This window comes from Corythoichthys intestinalis, chromosome 18 (assembly GCF_030265065.1).
Source record: "Corythoichthys intestinalis isolate RoL2023-P3 chromosome 18, ASM3026506v1, whole genome shotgun sequence".
Taxonomy (NCBI): Eukaryota; Metazoa; Chordata; class Actinopteri; order Syngnathiformes; family Syngnathidae; genus Corythoichthys; species Corythoichthys intestinalis.
In genome coordinates this window covers 10,009,377-10,026,914 of record NC_080412.1, presented here as the reverse complement: position 1 = coordinate 10,026,914, position 17,538 = coordinate 10,009,377, and the positions used below count along the sequence as shown (strand labels likewise).

At 44.3% G+C, this 17,538-nt stretch overlaps 1 protein-coding gene across 1 annotated transcript; it reads left to right on the top strand.

Moving 5' to 3' along the window:
* Positions 1 to 4,723: 4,723 nt before the first annotated feature.
* Positions 4,724 to 16,573, top strand: pom121 (POM121 transmembrane nucleoporin). Its single transcript, XM_057821878.1, has 13 exons — positions 4,724 to 5,319; positions 5,852 to 6,058; positions 6,152 to 6,301; positions 6,394 to 6,474; positions 6,555 to 6,726; positions 8,683 to 8,771; positions 9,039 to 9,118; positions 9,190 to 9,302; positions 13,086 to 13,185; positions 13,379 to 13,651; positions 13,915 to 15,384; positions 15,796 to 15,885; positions 16,010 to 16,573. Exons 1-13 carry the CDS (start codon positions 4,775 to 4,777, stop codon positions 16,108 to 16,110), a joined length of 3,471 nt encoding a protein of 1,156 aa, XP_057677861.1. The 5' UTR covers positions 4,724 to 4,774; the 3' UTR covers positions 16,111 to 16,573.
* The last annotated feature ends 965 nt before the right edge of the window (positions 16,574 to 17,538 follow it).

Here is a 17,538-nt window from a genome sequence, read left to right as displayed (position 1 = left end):
TTCAGGGATGGCAGGAGGGGACGCACCACCAACCCCACGTCTACCCCCACCCCTGCCCGCCCACCCGGGCCACAGCCGCAGCCCCCCAACCGGCACGGCACGCCACGGGACCCCCAGCGGCCCACCAAGCCCAAGGCAGGGCAGGGCCCCCCGCCGGTGCAGGCAACACCCCGCTGATACACCGGCGCCCAGCCAGCGACCCGCGGCGGAGCACAGGGCGGATGTCCAGTCAGAGCAAGGGAAGGCGGAGGCAGGGGAACGCCGAGAACTGCCACGGGGCGATGCAAGGTCGGAACCCTGACCCCCCACCCCACCTCCACGGCCGGCAGCCCAGGCGGAAGGGAGGCCACACCCCAGGAGCCACGCCATAAGGAAAAAGTGTGGGACCCACCTACCACCCTATTACTGTGGCTGCCAGGTTCCCGGCTGGCAGCCATCACCCAGCACCGTGATGGGATTGTGAGGGGAGGGCAGTGCAATGTATGCATTAAAATAGGAGAGCTTGGCTTGGGGCAGTGGGACCGCAGCATGGAATTTCTGCCAAGCCACCCGTCCCACTGCCCTTTGCCAGAGCTCTCCTGTGGAGTATGATGTGTGTGGTGCGTTTAAAAAAGGTGCAGGGATGGCGGGGCCTGTTGTGAGGAGGCAACCATGAGGTACCCCCCCCCAACAGGTCCCAACCATCCCACAACCTTGGTGTGTGGTGCATTAAAAACAGGGGGGAGCCGGGCCGGGACTGTAAAGCCCCGTCCAACTCTCCCCGGAGAAATGTATGAGCGTGTAAGTGCCAGGGTGAAAGATATTTACAGTGCCGAAGTGAGAAGTGCGAGAGTTAAGAGGCAGGCTCGCGCGGGCGTGGCCCCGTCCACCAGAACCACCGGCCGCAGGGCGGGAGAAGCGTCAGGGCCCCGATCAATCCCCGCCCCAGATCACCCACGGCGCCTCCGCGACCGCCCCCCACCCACCCACCGAGCACCCACCCCGCACTCCGAGCAGGCGCCATGCCGAGCGCCGGCGACCAGGGGACGTCCACCCCACCGGCAAGGGACAACAAGCCCCACCCAAGGCCCCGCGGGCCCCAAGAGGCCCTGTCGACGGCCCTGCCGGCAGGGGGGCAGCGGCTTATGCCGCGGCCCAGAGAGGTGGACTGGGCCAGGGACAGACCAAGGGGACGGAAGCGCACCCCCCACAACCCACCCACGGGCCAGGAGGGCCGCGCGGTATGACACCAGAGGGCACCTCCCCGGCACCCGGTACAGGGAGACGCGGCTCCGGCCGGGCGGACCCGGGAGGGAACCATGGCCGCCGCATACACCCCCTGGCCCCCACCCCAACTCCTCCCCACCCCGGCCGGCCGGGGAAGGGCCGCGGCCCCGGACCGGCACCCGCGCAGCACCCCCACCCGCCCACGACACTATCGCGCGCCCGACGAGACCCCCGCACAGCCAGACGCAACCAGACAAGCCCCGGCCGAAAATCCCGGGGGCCAAGACCGGCGACGGGACGGCCCAGGGCAGGACGCCAACAAACTCCACCTGTAAAGCTGACAGAAGAAGAGGTTTATCAAACATCATTAGATGAAATTTTATTTGTCTTAATGTGGTTATGTTATAGATTATAGTATGGTATAATAATAACAGTTCATATAGATAACTATGTGCTGAGGAAAAAAACTACCGTTAAAAAAAAAAGTCAAACATTGTAGTCAGTACCTCAAAATGTTACTCTTTACTTGCGTATGCTTTTCTCCAAATACTTTTTTTCTTGTACTTGAGTACATTTTTTTGAATGACTTCTTTTACTTGAGTAATATTATTTATTTAGTTTATAGTGACGCAACTCTTACTTGAGTAAAATTTTGGGCTACTCTACTCATCTCTGTATATTTCTGACCTTTGTGACAGTTGTCCTCATTTACTCCAAATTTAAACACTTTTGCCGGGCCGTTTCATATTGCAAAATCCTCCTGCAATTTCGATAAAAATCGATTTATTCTTTCTTGAGTTTTGTGAACACAAAAATACAAACAGACTGAACCGAATACATACAGTAACCTCCGTATTTTGTGGTTTTCACCTACTGGCAAAACGGCAAGAGACGATACCTACAACCCCTAGCAAAAAGTATGGAATCACCAGTCTCGGACGAGCATTCACTCAGACATTTTATTATGTAGAATAAACTCATAAAAAGCTGAAAAAAATAATGAATTTGTCCAAAAGTGCAACTCTTTAGCATTCAGAAACACTAAAAGAAATGAATAAAAAACATTGTGGCGGTCAGTAAAAGTTACTTTTATAGAGCAAGTACAGGGAAATAAATATAGAATCACTCCATCCTGAGGAAAAATATATGGAATCATGAGAAACAAGCAAAGAAATAATTATCAAAACACATCTCTAGTACCGTATTTAGTTGAGCCACCTCAGGCTTTTATGACAGCTTGCAGTCTCTGAGGCATGGACCTGATGAGTGACAAACAGTATTCTCCATCAATTTGGTGCCAACTCTCTTTGATTGCAGTTGCCAGATCATCCTTGCAGGTTGGAGCCTTACTGTGGACCATTTTTTTCCCACCACAGGTTTTCAATAGGGTTGAGATCTGGGCTATTTGCAGGCCATGACAATGACTGGATGAGTCTTTCTCTAAGGAATGCTTTAACAGTTTTAGCTCCGTGGCATGATGTATCGTCATCTTGGAAAATGATTTTATTTTCCCCAAACATACTTTTCAATTGAAGGGATAAGAAAGCTGTCTAAAATTTCAATATAAACTTGTGTATTTATTGAAGATTTAAACACAGTCATCTCCCCGGTGCCTTTGCCTGAGATGCAGCCCCATATCATCAAGGACTGAGGGAATTTTGATGTCTTCTTCAGGCACTCATCTTTGTAAATCTTACTGGAACGGCACCAAACAAGATTTCCAGCATCGTCACCTTGTCCAATGCAGATTCTTGACTCATCACTGAAAATAACTTTCATTCAGTCATTCACAGCCCACGATTGCCTCTCCTTAGCCCATTGCAGTTTTCTTTTCTGTTTACGTGTCAATGATGGTTTCCTTTTAGCTTTCCTAAATGAAAATCCCATTTCCTTTAGATGATTTTGCACAGTTCTGCCACATGCCTTGACTCCTGCTTCCTCCCATTTCTTCTTCATTTGTCTTGTTGTACATCTTCTGTTTTCAAGACATATGGCCTTTAGTTGTTTGTCGTGACGTTTGTATGTCTTCCTCGGTCTACCAGTACCCTTAACTTTAACAACCTTGCCATGCTCTTTGTATTTGGTCCAGATTTTTGATACAGCTGGCTGTGAACAGCTCACATCTTTGGCAACCATACGTGTAGCGTTACCTTCTTCAGGAAGTTGGACAATCCTCTCCTTGGTCTCAAGAGACATCTTTCTTGTTGGAGCCATGATTCTTGTGAATCGACTTGGTCCAGCAGCCCTCTAAGGTGTGATAACTGCACTGTTTTTAACTGCTGACTAACGAGCAGATCTAGTCTGAGGCAGGGTCCAAATTAAGGAAAAGAAATTGACTGGGTGTTAGGAGTGGGAACCTCTTGGTACCTCACGATACGATACGGTTTGCAATACAAAGCTCACGATAACGATGATCTGACGAAATGGCAATACAACGATTATCGATACACTGGTCAGGGAATCGTTCTAGGATATTCTAAAAACAACTAATAAACAGAAAAACAATCTTCTGCTGTGAATTGGAATGGGTTTATCACTGGTAGACGTCCAATCCATTTGAACTGGGAGGGTGGCAGTGAATGAACGTTCGTTCATTCGCCGCCATCCCTCCCATTTCAAACGGATTAGGCTACATGTCTATGGCCGTCAGTAGCAGCCAATGCCAGGCAATGAGGTAATTTTGAGCCACTTAAGGTCATTTACCTGTTGATTTTCAGTTACTTCCTGTTGATTTTGGGGTGTTTAATGGGTCACTTCCTGTTCATTTTGTGTTACAGAACAGGAAGTGACCTGGGAATCACCCAAATGAACAGCAAGTGACCTATAAATGCCCTGAAAATCTGACAGAATGAATGTGAATGCTCTGGTTTCGAATGAACGAACGTTCCCAGTCTCAATGGATTGGGTGTCGAGCACCGTCAAGGCACCCTTAGAGTTAACTGAGACACTATTATGGTGAAAGATTTGTTGGTTCCTTTTTTTTTTGTTTGTTTGTTTTTTTGTTTTTTAGACATTGACACCTTTTTAAAATGATATCTCAATTCTTGCAGGAGCATAACGATAACCTTTTGGGATACAAAGTATCACGATATATCACCATTTCAATATTTTGTCACACCCCTACTAGTGTCTGTATTTTCTACTCAAAATGAAGTGATTCCATATATTTTTCTTCAGAATGGAGTGATTCTGTATTTATTTCCCTGCACTTGCTCTATAAAAGAAGATTTACTGACCACCACAATGTTTTTTATTCATTTCTTTTAATGTTTTTGAATGCCAAGGAGTTGCACTTTTGAACTAATTCGTTATTTTTTCAAGCTTTTTAATTCTTCTACATAATAAAATGTCTGAGTGAGTGCTCGTCCGAGACTGGTGATTCCATACTTTTTGCTAGGGGTTGTAGTAGTTGGCAGGGCCTGGTAGTTGGTACCTTGGGTTGGTGTTGATGTAATACCACTACCTTCCGCTCAGTTGCGCTGCCGCACCAAACATCAAAGTTTGTTTTAGCTTTCTTCGCTAAAGAAGCAGCACTTGTATTGAGCAGCATGATGGGCGCGCAGCCGCCATGTCACCTAGAGAGAGACAATTAGCGCTTCTTTTTGCATTAGGCTTAGTTAGTTTAGCTCTTTATTTCATCCCCTCTTTTTTATACATTGTTGGAACTCTCGTGCTTTGTGGCGTTGCGTGCCTCCTGTGTCGCGGACCGCCGCTTCCCGCCAGATTAGGCCTCAAACCTCGGTCTGGACTGCGCGTTCAGCCCGGCTACCTTCGCCGCTTTTGGGACTGGTGGGTGAGCGACGTGTCTGTGTTGTCCCGGAGAAGGAACAAGCACGACGTCGGCGGACGTGAGCTACGCGGACCGTCGCTTGGAGCTTTTAGTCAAAGACCGGCTGACGCCGCTGTGTATCGCAGGGGGCACATTGCCAGCGACACGTTTCTTTTCAGCCCCGGGGACTTTCTTATGGGGAGCTACATTGCCAAAGCAGAAAGTCCGGTCGGCGACTTTGGGAGGCCCAGAGTGGTCCGCAACCCTCGGGAACAACTGCGCGAAAGGTTATCCAGACCCAACCATGCTGTCTGCACCCCGAATCGAAGGCTGTCATTTGCTGGGTATGTTCTAATAAAGTACACTGTGCTCGTCGGACACTTCATTGTGTACGTAGGGTTCCAGTTTGTCGATAACATTGAAATTAAGAAATAATAACTCTCCAGAGAGATATTTAGTCATCTGGTAGCCCAAGGCAAACCCAGTCATGGGGTGTGCTGTCAGAAAAGTTTTAAAGCACCGCCTCAAGACAATGTATTGAATGGTAACTTCCTTGAAATGTGGTGTATTTCAAAGTACAACACTTAAACTCATTGGCTGCCATTGATGGCAGTAGATGTCTGATTCATATGAACAAGGAGGGTTGTTAGCTTCCAGCCTTCCCAGTTTCAATTGAATTGGACATCTACTACTGACAAATTTGTACTCGAACATCGTCAATGGCACCAACGTGTAATTAATAAGAACGTTGCTATAACAAGCAAGGCAATAAAAAAAATTCATTTCCCAATATAACGACAACAGGGCAAAATTCATAAGTACAAATGTGATGTGCGTACACAAGAAATGTATACTACTGTACATTCATTGTGTCAGGGAGCCATCCAACACAGCGGGACACTTTACCATCACCCCGCAGAGGCACTACCCTCTCCAGCAGCCAGGTACCTCTCCTATGGGGGTCGTACCTCCTGCCAGTTGGGATGGCTTTAGGAAGAAGAACATCCTCACTCCCCGGAATTCCCTGGCTGCCCGCAGTCCTGTCACTGTGAAGATCGCCAGGCCTGACCACAGCATCCCCAGGTTTGACTCGACTTTTGCTGTAACAGTGAACACAGAGCAACCATGTATTATTTAATTGTCTGACTTTGATTTTTTTTTTTTTTTTGTCCTCAGCTTGGAGCACCTGAGTTGCGCTGCTGCGCCCAGGGCCCCAGAGGACCCCTGCTCCAGAGAGAGTGTCCTTAAGGTGTTGAAGGATAGCCGCAAGCGAGAGGTCGAAGATGCGAACGAAAGCTTCATCGCAGAGCATAGAAACAAGAGAAGGTAAGCAGAAAAGAGGTTACGGTCCGACTTGTTGAAACGTAACATTTCACCAGTCCACAACTGAAAATTTTTCAAATATATCTGTTCACTAGGCGTAACGACAGCAGCGGAAGTGCTCATTCGGCTTTTGAGCCCCTTTTGCCCAATGGTGCGCCATCACAACTGGTCCCCAAGTGAGTCTTAACACACCTCACTTTTGTTTTTTGTTTGCATGGGATGGATTTACGGCAATACGATTTTTATCATTATCTAGGCCAGGAAGCCTAAAACGAGGGATCGTCTCAGTGGCAGAGGAGTACACATATAAAAGGTCCCGCACATCCTCTGTTAGCTCTGCCAGCGGAGTCCACACCCCCGGAGGGACACTGGGTTCGAAGAGAAACCCAATCCAAAGCTCCTACAGCTCAACACAGGGGCTCATGCAGGTAAACATCAACATGTTTCCCTACTATGTCTACTGCTGCAATAGCTGAACTGCTATTGACCTCACTGGCTGCCATTGACGGCGCAAGACGTCCAATCCATTTTGACTGGGAGGGTTAATAACCATTCATTCACCCTTCAATGTCAAAATGGATTGATGCTATCATCAACAGTGGCACTGAAAGGTGAGCATTTGAATTCGATGTCAGTTGTTGTCAACGGAAGGCAGAGTTAAAAACTATGAACTTTTGGAGTGTTATTGGGGACCATAACCAGAGTGTAGTTCATTAATTTTGTTTTTATTAGAATTTTATGAATTTTGTTCTATCATAAAATATTGTAGAAAATGTTTATTAAGACAAAAACTATAATAATAATAAAGTACCTATGACAGGAAAAAAAGTCTTAAACAGCATTTTTATGTGAATTCCAATCATATTTTGAGACGATTTGACTACAATGTTCCCTCTAAGCTACGTGCGTGCGCAATCGCGCACTGCTTGAACATACTCTGGGCACAAGAAAATCTATGCAGCGCACAAAATAAAATTCAACATAAACATATTGTAGTGCCACTACTACTTTCAGCGCCGCACTATTGGTGTGTTCGATACAGCAATGCGACGCTTCTCTTAGTGCGTTCGATACGGCAGTGCGACTCGGAAAACGGTCGGCGCCACTGTAATGTGTCAGCGCGACACTCCTATTGGTGCGTTCCATACGGAAACACGGCGCTTCCATTGGTGGTGAAAAGAAAGCTAGACTCCTGTGCTAATTTACTGAAGCAGCATTCCGCTGCCAATCGTTGCAAACAGTATTACAGTATTAATTAATATTTAATTTTAGAACTGATAGTCTAGTCAATTAAACCAACCGATCACCTTAGAAAATAAAAGGATCACCAGGATCACCGTAAGAGCTTTGCCTCTTCCAGAGGTGCCACTAGAGTAGATACAAACTCTCACAGTTCGCCGTCACCCAGTTTGGCCCCCCTTCAAGTTACAAATGATGAAGGCTTTTAAAAGGGGGACAAGAAGCCAGAGAATTAGAGCTAGAGTTGGCTGTGGACGGTGATGTCGGTAAGTGAACAACAGCCGCTAACACTGAACGTTTACATTCGCGATTACCGTGACCAAAGGCCGATTTGAGTCCGTCACCGGCCGCTCGTAGCCTATTGAGCTACAGTATGACAAGACATGCTGCTCACGTTGAGCCGAGGAGAGAGAAGGCGATGGGAGATGAGGGATATATGTTAGTCTGTGGGGAGCAGGTGTGCGAGGCTTTGCCAGTGACTGTAGCTGGGGGAGAGCGAGCCTTCTGTAAAATGAAAATAAAAATAATAAAATGATAATAAAAAACTATCTACGCTCCACCATATTACAGGGCAGGCTAAACAACTTAGACATGCTCTCTACTTGGCGTGAGCTTGCTCAAAAACTGGATTTCACTGATGGTATGAATGACTTTTTTGTCAAAAAATCTAGGCGCATCACTGTTTGAGGGCTTGATAACCCAGGGATGTAGAGGGGACAGGCACAGGATGTTTAGTTATACTGTTTTGTTGCTTAGCATGCAGGCATAGCACTCTCAGTTGTATTGTATTGTAGCCAACATGGGACAATAGATGGAAATTGTTTGGTTATTTAACTTACATTGTGTCACATCACATTACAGACTGTTAAATTTGACTGTCCATCTCAAATAATTTGAAAATTTACACTGTCATTGCTCGCAAAGCGTTAAAAAGTACTGCGTGTGTTGTCATGACAAGCCAGTGGGGTGGGGTGGGGGGGCCCTATAATGGTTTCTTGTCTCCGGGCCCCTGCAAGTCTGTTGACAGCCCTGTGTGCATGTATGTGGATACCTGGTCTTAAGTGAGTTAATTTTTTAAAAATGATTATAAAAAACTTATTATAAACTTTACCATTAAAGGGTTAACCCTTTGCTTGCATTGACAGTTTAAGAAGCCATCAGCGCCTAGCTCACCGATGTCCAGCCCATCTTCGTCTCGCTCTCAGACACCAGACGCAGCTGCCAAGAGACAGAGGTTCGTTTGCACGCTTTAGCCTCCACATTTAACGCACATGCTGCCATTAACTGCAATAGACGTCTAATCCATTTGAACTGCGAATGAGCGTTCATTCATTCGCTGCCAGTTCTCCCAGTTCAGATGTATTGGACGACTACTCGTGACAAAGTAATTAAAATTTACAGTAGATGGATGAAAACAGCCACATGACAGGACGTCAGGCATCCCCAATAACATTAAAAAGTTAGCTAAATGGGTTTGTAACTTTTCGATTTGTTTCACTAGAGAGGATGACTGTCTTTCTCCCAGCTCTGCATCTTCAGTGCGATCGGAAAGGGCCCCCTCGGACAAAGCAGCTAACACGTGTAAGTGCACCATCTTAGCTTAAAAGCTTTGTGTTAATTGTTGGTATATTCATTGTGTGATTTACTTAAAGCCAAACAGACTCCAGTCTCAGTCACAACCTCAACAAACTCCGCTGGTAGTGGTGGGAACAGAAAACGTAAGATCCAATTGGTGTCCAGCAACCGGGATGACCAAATCACACTGGTAAGCAATAGGGCTGTCCCAAACGATTAATTTTCTACCGATTAGTCAGCCGACTATTTTTACTATTTTACTATTTCAGCTATTTTTTTTTTTAGATTAGTCGACTAATCTAATGATTTATTTATTTATTTATTTTTACAAATTTAATAATGAAATTTTTGTTGAAGGTTGTTAATTTACAGAAAAACATTTTGGAACACTTAAAGTCTTTATTAATGTATAAATGATAGACATAAATATCAATAATAAATCACACATAATGAGGTCAAATGCTGCTGACATTAACTGCAAAAAAAAAAATGTAAACGGAAACACTGACTTCGCTTTTTTAACTGGAGTCAGAACAATTCTTACTCTTTTTGTGGTATGTCTATATTGTTCTAAATGTTAAAATGAATTGCAATTGGCCTCATGTCCCAGACAATCATTTTCAGAATACTTTGTGTGAGTTCAGATGCTCTTTCTGCTGTGCATTCTGCATTTTTGGGGGAGGGGAAAAACTGTTCAACTTTTGTTTGTTTTAACCTGAACATAAATAAAGCAGAGGGCATACTGAAATATTACCACAATTATTTTGAATGAAAAGCACACACTAATAGTTAGAGGTGTGCAAAATTTCCGATTCTTAGATTATTCGCGATTCGGCCGTGGAAGATTCGAGAACGATTCACAAACATCCAAATTCCGATTATTGAAATTTGCGAAGTAAAGCAAAAGTACAACACACTCAGCGCGCCACGCGGTCTCGGGACGCAATGAGGGACGAAGCGAGAGTAGCTAAACATCATGCTTCTCATTACCCGGCCCCTCAGGTAATGCCAATGCTCAACTCACGGCTCTGGCTCAACTCATGCCACGAGATAAAAAAACACAACAACGTACCTGACTGCTGCCGCAAAGCTGCTACAAAGTACATCCACATAATATTACGGTAGATATCATTTATATAGGAGTAGATGCATTATAGATTCGGTAGTGTTAGCAGTACATCTACAAAAAGCTAGATACGGGCGTTAGTAAACGGCCGCCATCTTAAAGCTGTACACTTCCCTACAAGGCTGTTGTAGCGGACCTTCCAAGCGAACCTAATTAACGTTTTATCTAAAATACTCCTAAATCGGTAAAATATTGACTTGAATCTATCTTTAAAATAGTTTTAAAACTTTCACATGTCGAAAGTAGACAAAAGGGAAATTATGGAATAACGGGAGCAATTTTAACAACTTTAACGGTTGATTCACAACATTAAATTAATTGAATGTAGCTTAAAGCTGCTGATACAGAATGGGCACTGGAGTTTTTTATTTACTGTTATATTTGTATATTTGTTTACTGCTATATGTTAACTTGATACTGAAATAGTAGTTTGGTTTAGCCTGAGAGTATTTTTGAACAATTTTGGAACTAATGTACAAAACATAAAAAAAAAAAAAAAAAAAAAAAAAAAAAAAAAAAGGAGGGGGGTGCATCAATAATCGTTTTATAATCGAATCGGAGCCTCTGAATCGTAATCGAATCGTTAGGTGACCAAAGATTCCCAGCTCTAGTAATAGTGACAAAAACTTAATAAATAGTATTAATTTTATTGTATACTACTATATGTATATACAAAATAATAGTTTGTATTATAAAGTAACTAACATTAGTGGAGTCATGGATAGTCATGGATTATAGTTAGCAGGGCAGTGCTGTGTTTCCATATGTATTTTTACTATGTGTATATATATGTTTATATTTTTTTTAGGGGTGTCAAACGATTAAAATTTTTAATCGAGTTAATTACAGCTTAAAAATTAATTAATCGTAATTAATCGCAATTAATCGCAATTCAAACCATCTCTAAAGTATGCCATATTTTTCTGTAAATTATTGTTGGAATGGAAAGATAAGACACAAGACGGATATATACATACAACATACTGTAAATAAGTGCTGTATTTGTTTATTATAACAATAAATCCACAAATGGCATTATTAACATTCTGTTTAAGTGATCCATGGATAGTAAGACTTGTAGTTCATAAGAGATAAATGTTATAGTTACAAGTTATAGTAATTTTATATTAAAACCCCTCTTCATATTTTCATTTTAATAACATTTGTACAATTTTCAATCAAAAGTAGAGTTAATATAATAATAATAAGAATAAAAATAACAATAATAAGAACTGAGTGACCAAACTCTGAGTAATGCCAGGTCACTTTGCATTGTTGTTTAGCTGTGTGAGAATAGGGCCTAATTACTACAGACTGAAGTGCTTTTCTTTTTGTGAACATTATTTTTTTTTTTTTAGAGATAGCAATATTATTTTGTTGTGCTTTCACTAAATGATACTTCTGTTTGTTGTGAAAGAGTTGCAGAAGCGTATGCCAATAAACGGCGCAGCCCAAAGAAGGCCTGTGTCCACTCGCCTTTATAAAAGATATATCTCTGTGCATATCTTACCCAAAATACAACAAGAGACACATAATTGCCACTAAAAGAAAGCAAACTTACCGAAATATGTGTGGAGCACAAAGCAACAGCATAAACGTCTCACAACTACTAATTCTCCCACTATTAAAAGGAATAACATTAGTATGGAACGGCGCTGCGCTGCCCCCAAACGGCCGGTGGCATTCTCTTCACTCTTAATGTCCATAAACGGCCTCATTGAAATCTGTTTGAGGCAATGCGAGAGCGGCTCATTCAGTGCACGCGTTAATTGCGTCAAATATCTTAACGTGATTAATTTAAAAAATTAATTAACGCCCGTTAACGCGATAATTTTGACAGCCCTAATTTTTTTGTTTGCTTTTTTCCCCAAGTGCGAGCGTCCATCATCCTAATAAATACAATCTGCATCCCGTGCACAGAGATGTCGAGATTCACGGCTTTCGGGAGCAGCAGCAGAGTAGATTAAACGTGAAGTACGTGGGGGAAAAAAACTTAATGATGCACGTTGATACGACGCACATAAAGGCAACTTCAATGTAAAAAATCGTTAGAAAATTGTATAGACTTACGATCTGCTAGCTTGTTGTTTCGTCGTCTTCCAAAATTACACCTGGGTGACGGCGCTTCAAGTGTTCGTTCATAGCCGACGTGCCACCGTGGTATGCTAGCTCAGCTTGGCAAAGAGTACACACAGTGGCACCCTCCGTATTTTCCTTGAAATAATTCCAGGCTCTGGCTAGGGTTGGGCATCAAGCATCGATGGGAACTGGTTCTAACACGCCGATGCTCCAGGAATCGTTCGAATTTTTAAATTTCAATTCCTTGTTTTGATGCCCTGACCACCGAGCGGGAAAAAATTGCTCGAGTTTAATTATATACAAGTTATAAGTAGCCCTGTGAGAAATTTATTTAATTTTAAAAAAACGTTGAGAAGTTAAGACTTTAATATAAACTAAAACTATGCAATTTTTTGGACCCTGCCTCTTCGGAATGGGGAATCGTTTGGAACCGGAATCGAAACGTGGAATTAGAATCTGAATCGTTCAATTTCAAACGAGGCCCAACCCTAGCTCTGGCCATTCTGGTCCGCTTTTTTGGCTTTATGCCGCTTGCATCGTGAGCGTCCGCTATTTTAAACTTTATCCGCATGTAATTTTTTTTTTAAACCCGTCATTACCCGTCGACGGTATGTTGCGCCCGGCGATGCGTTTACGTCATCGGTGACGTCGACAGCGTCGACTAGTCGGGACAGCTCTAGTAATCAAATGACTAGAACTGTTTATGAAATTTGGAATCCGGAAAGAGATTTAAAATGGTGCATCGATTCTCCGTTTATTGATCTGCAGCCCCCACCACCTGAGCTGGGATACACCATCACTGTGAAGGATCTGGATGAAGAGAAGAAGGCCGCCATCAACAAGATCCAGAAGGTTCTGGAGTCACCCTGTGAGTTGACGTAAAAGACATCAAATACAAATATTTTGTTTGGGTTTTACAGTGCATGTATTTTTTTTCTTTTTGCAATTGAGGATTTGCGCTGTGTTAGTCGAGACCACATATATATATATAATAAGAAACCATCTTGAGCCCTGATCCTGATTTTTTTTTTTTTTTTTTTTGTGCGTGTGTCCTCTTCTAGTACCTGAACCCGAAAAGTCGACTGCACCGTTGACCTCCACCACACCTGTCATGTCTACAATATTAGCCCCAAAGACCACCAGCGCCACCTCCCCCACTCCTACCCTCACCTTGAGTAGCCTCCTGGCTGCTCCTCTGCCCAAAGCCTCCAGCACTGCCACCCCTGTAATCAACCTGGATCCTACACCTACCCCCACTGTTTCAAACCCACTCTTGGAGGCTCTGAAGAGAAAGAGTCCGATAAACGCGACTTCTGCTGCCAGCACCACCACAGGTACACTAAAAAAAAAAGTTCAGTGACAGTGCAATGTGTAGCTAATAGAGCTAAAGAGCACAGTTCTGTTCTGCTTACTCAGTAAATAAGGTTTTACTCTAATACTTGATAATTCAGGTTCGCACAACTCATTTTTTCAATTTAGCATTGTTAAATTAATGAGTCATGAATACTCAAAATATCAGTATTATTACTTATAATGTAGGACCAGCCACATGGTCTGAGAGTCTGGTGTCCAACTTATTTGGTCATTATGTCTACAGTGTCTGCATTGACCTCATCAGCACCACCTCCAGTCCTAAGCACGAAAGCACAGACCACAACAGATTCCTCAAAGCCACTACCTGTCTCAGAGTCTCAGCCTTCTTCAAGCGGCTTGGGCCAGTCCTCTGCCTTCGCGCAGGTCTTGGGCCAGGTTTCCAAGCCCGCCAACAGCAATCCATTGCTCCCCATGGCCAGCCCGTTCGGAATGTTGAGCCAGGTCGATGTTGCCGTTGTGTCGTCGGCTTCTAACCCCGCTCCGGTCACTACTGCGCCGCTTAGTCTGGCCACCCCTCTGCTGGCGTCGGGGTTCAAACCCATCTTTGCTGTTTCCACCACCGCCTCTACCCCATCAACTATCACATCCCCAGAGAGCAAACCCCCTGTCCAAACCTTCAAGCCTATATTTGGAAGTAGCTTTGCTCCGCCACCCTGCACGTCCTCCACCAGCACATCCACAGTTGTTTCTAGTACCACAGGGGCTGGTTTTGCACCACCTCCCTACACAACTTCGGCCACAACACCCATAAGTTCCTCACTATTCGGTACCGCGACAAGCAGCGCTGTAACCGTGTCGCTCTTCCCAGGATTGACTCCCACAGCAGCAACCACCACGACCTCCGCCACAACCATCGCAAACCCCGCCGCACAGCCAGCCGCAAAATCCATGTTCGGAGCCTGGTCGGCGCCATCCTCAACTAGCGCGAGCACCACCTCGGTGCAAGCTCCTACGACAGGATTTCAGTTTGGAGCCGTCACCACGACAACTGCAGCACTACCAGCCGCAGTCGCTACCACTGCCCCTGCCCTTACTACCAGCGCCTTCACATTCGGAGCCGTACAGCCAAGTACTCAGGTCGCTGGCCAGAATGTGTTTTCGTTTGGCCAGACCACCGTCAGTCAGAACACAACCACGGCTTCTTTTGGAGGTTTTACAATGGCAGCGGCCACCACTGCGAATGCCACTACAGCGACCACGAATCAAGCCACGTTCACCTTCGGAAAACCGTCGTTTCTGGCCACAGCACCCCAGGCAACCTTTAACTCCACGACAGTCGCGTCTAAACCGTTTACCTTCGGAGCGAGCGTAGCACCGGCGGTGTCCGCGTCCAACCCCACCCCGACGCCGTTCAACTTTGGGGGAGCCGCGGCAGCAGCGCCTGCCGCTGCCACTGTGCCATCCAGCTTCGTGACACCGACCAAACCAGCATTCGGGGGCGGCTCGACCGCCTTCGCATTCGGTGGTACCACTGCACCCTCGGCGGCGCCCAGCTTTGGCCAGGCCGCTCAGACTCAGAGCACGCCATCCTTTACGTTTGGTGGCGCCGTTCCTCAACAGACGCCATCGGGCCCTACACCGCAAGCTTCCGGCGGGTTTAACTTTGGCGCTGCCGTTTCGCAACCACAGTTTGGAACACCTGTCGCCAATAATCCTGCACCGCAGATGGGGAGTTTCAATTTTGGGGCTGCTGGTGAGTTAACACATTCATTCCCATGGTTTAACACTACTAAGTAAATGTGGCTGTTTTTCATTTTTCTGATGTGAATTTATATTAGTTAATCACTTGTAGACGTCCAGTCCATTTGAACTGGAGGGCTGGCAGTGAATGTTCGAATGTCCATTCATTGACAGCCCTCCCACTTCAAATGGAATGGATGTCTATTGCCAGTTAAACTGCCAGTCCTTCTACTAGCACCTTTAGTTTTTGCAATTAGAAATGATTTAGGTTTTTTATTGTCAAAAAAAGAAAAATAGTGTTTTAAGGTACTGGCTAAAATCAAAAGAGACTGCTTTTCGTCAGTTTCTGGAACGTTTTGTTGTATATGCATTAAGATTGAATGCATTTCCTGACTCATCATTCCAATTTTTGACTGTTCTCCAGCGACATCTACGCCAAATTTCGGTCAGAACGCTGCTGCAGCCGCCGGTCTGAGTCTCTTTGGAAGTCAGGGTTTCAATGCTAGTCCCTTTGGTAAGCTGTCCATTCCTCACATTATTCATGATTAATTCTTAGATTGCAAAGGGGAGAAAAAAAATGCCATTTGTATTATCTGTGTGTACAACCTGCTTTGAATATTTTGCGTTTTCTCAATCAGGTTCCACAGCAACTCCTTCTTTCTCCATCGGGGCGGGCCCCAAAGCGACAGGGGCGCGGCAGAGACTGCAAGCGCGGAGACAGCACAACAGGAAGAAGTAATAATGTACTGATTTGAACTTGCGAAAGGACGTACTGGGGTTCACTGATCCAACCCCTTCAACAAGACTGCCACTAACGCTATCAACTCATCTTGTTGGAAAAGGATTCATGGAACCGCATTGGCTTTGGAGGGAGAGGACTAATTGAGTCATTTTCTGAAATCATATCCACTATTGTTTCAGACACTCCCGATGGACATGGTCTTAAGAACAAAACGCTTTATTTTTCTACGCAGACTGATATGTATGTTCGGCAACCTCGTGAATCCCGGACAGATGACGGCTGGGACGTGCGCAAACAAGGATACACACCGGTGCCGTATGCCCAAGCAGTTAGACTTTTTTAAATTATTTTTTTAAACTGCCGCCTCCCCTTTTTTGAAACTGCCATGTCGCTTGTGTTCCTGGCTGTAAACATTCCCAAACGTCCATCCAACGGATACATTCTTTAAAAAAAACAAAAACTAACAATCCACATGATTTTTCTACAGTACCTGGACGCTACCCACCAAGCTGCGCAATGCTGAAGTCGTAGAATCTCAGTAGCTGTTGGCAAATGACACACAACTTTTGTTGAATGGTTGCATTTTTTTTTTTTTTATATAAGTGCTTACTCTGAATACATGCAAAAAAAATGAAAGAATTCCCCACAACACACCAAAGCAGATAAAAAAAAATTGTACAATGTTCCAAACTACCTCTATTGAAAACTAGGCACTGAAAAGTCATCTGTATTGATTATTTTTGTTCCTTACGCGGCAACCTAAGCTACTGTTTTAGCCATTCTTTGATTATAATTAGTTAGTTTAAAGGACAAATGACAATAGCCTCAAGGAGAAATCATATCTGGTCTTGCTCATAATTCATGTGCGCAGCTCCTGGTGGTTAATGTTGGTTTAATAAAAAAAAAAAAACATCTTTGAATGTTCCGATAATTTCAGAACACAAGTTATGATGTGAAATTTTTAAACAATTTTTATGACCATGTTTTTTTATGTTACAGTATCCTGAGTCTCAATCTCTTTGCCATTGATGAATATACTTGTTGACTGTTTTGATAACAAAAACTTAACCTAATTAAATTTGGGATTTAGTATAGTACAAGTATGACCTTTTGACCTAATGACCCTATTTTTTTAACATATTGGGAAAAAAAGTGATAACATATAAATTTAAAATGAATAAAACAAATACTCTCTGGGGATTTTGGTCCCCAATACAATACCATTATTCACTGTCCAATGACAATCCTGTATAGTTTTTCGTGTTTTTTTCTAGTCCCCCACTAATAATGCAGCATTTTACTGTCTTGGTTCTATTGTGCAGGTCCGCACCAGGCCTATAAGTGGCGACAACGCACAGCCGCTAGTGGTTAAACGTCACAAACAACAGTGTAGGTCTATGGTATCGGCTAAAATCAGCTAGCTGC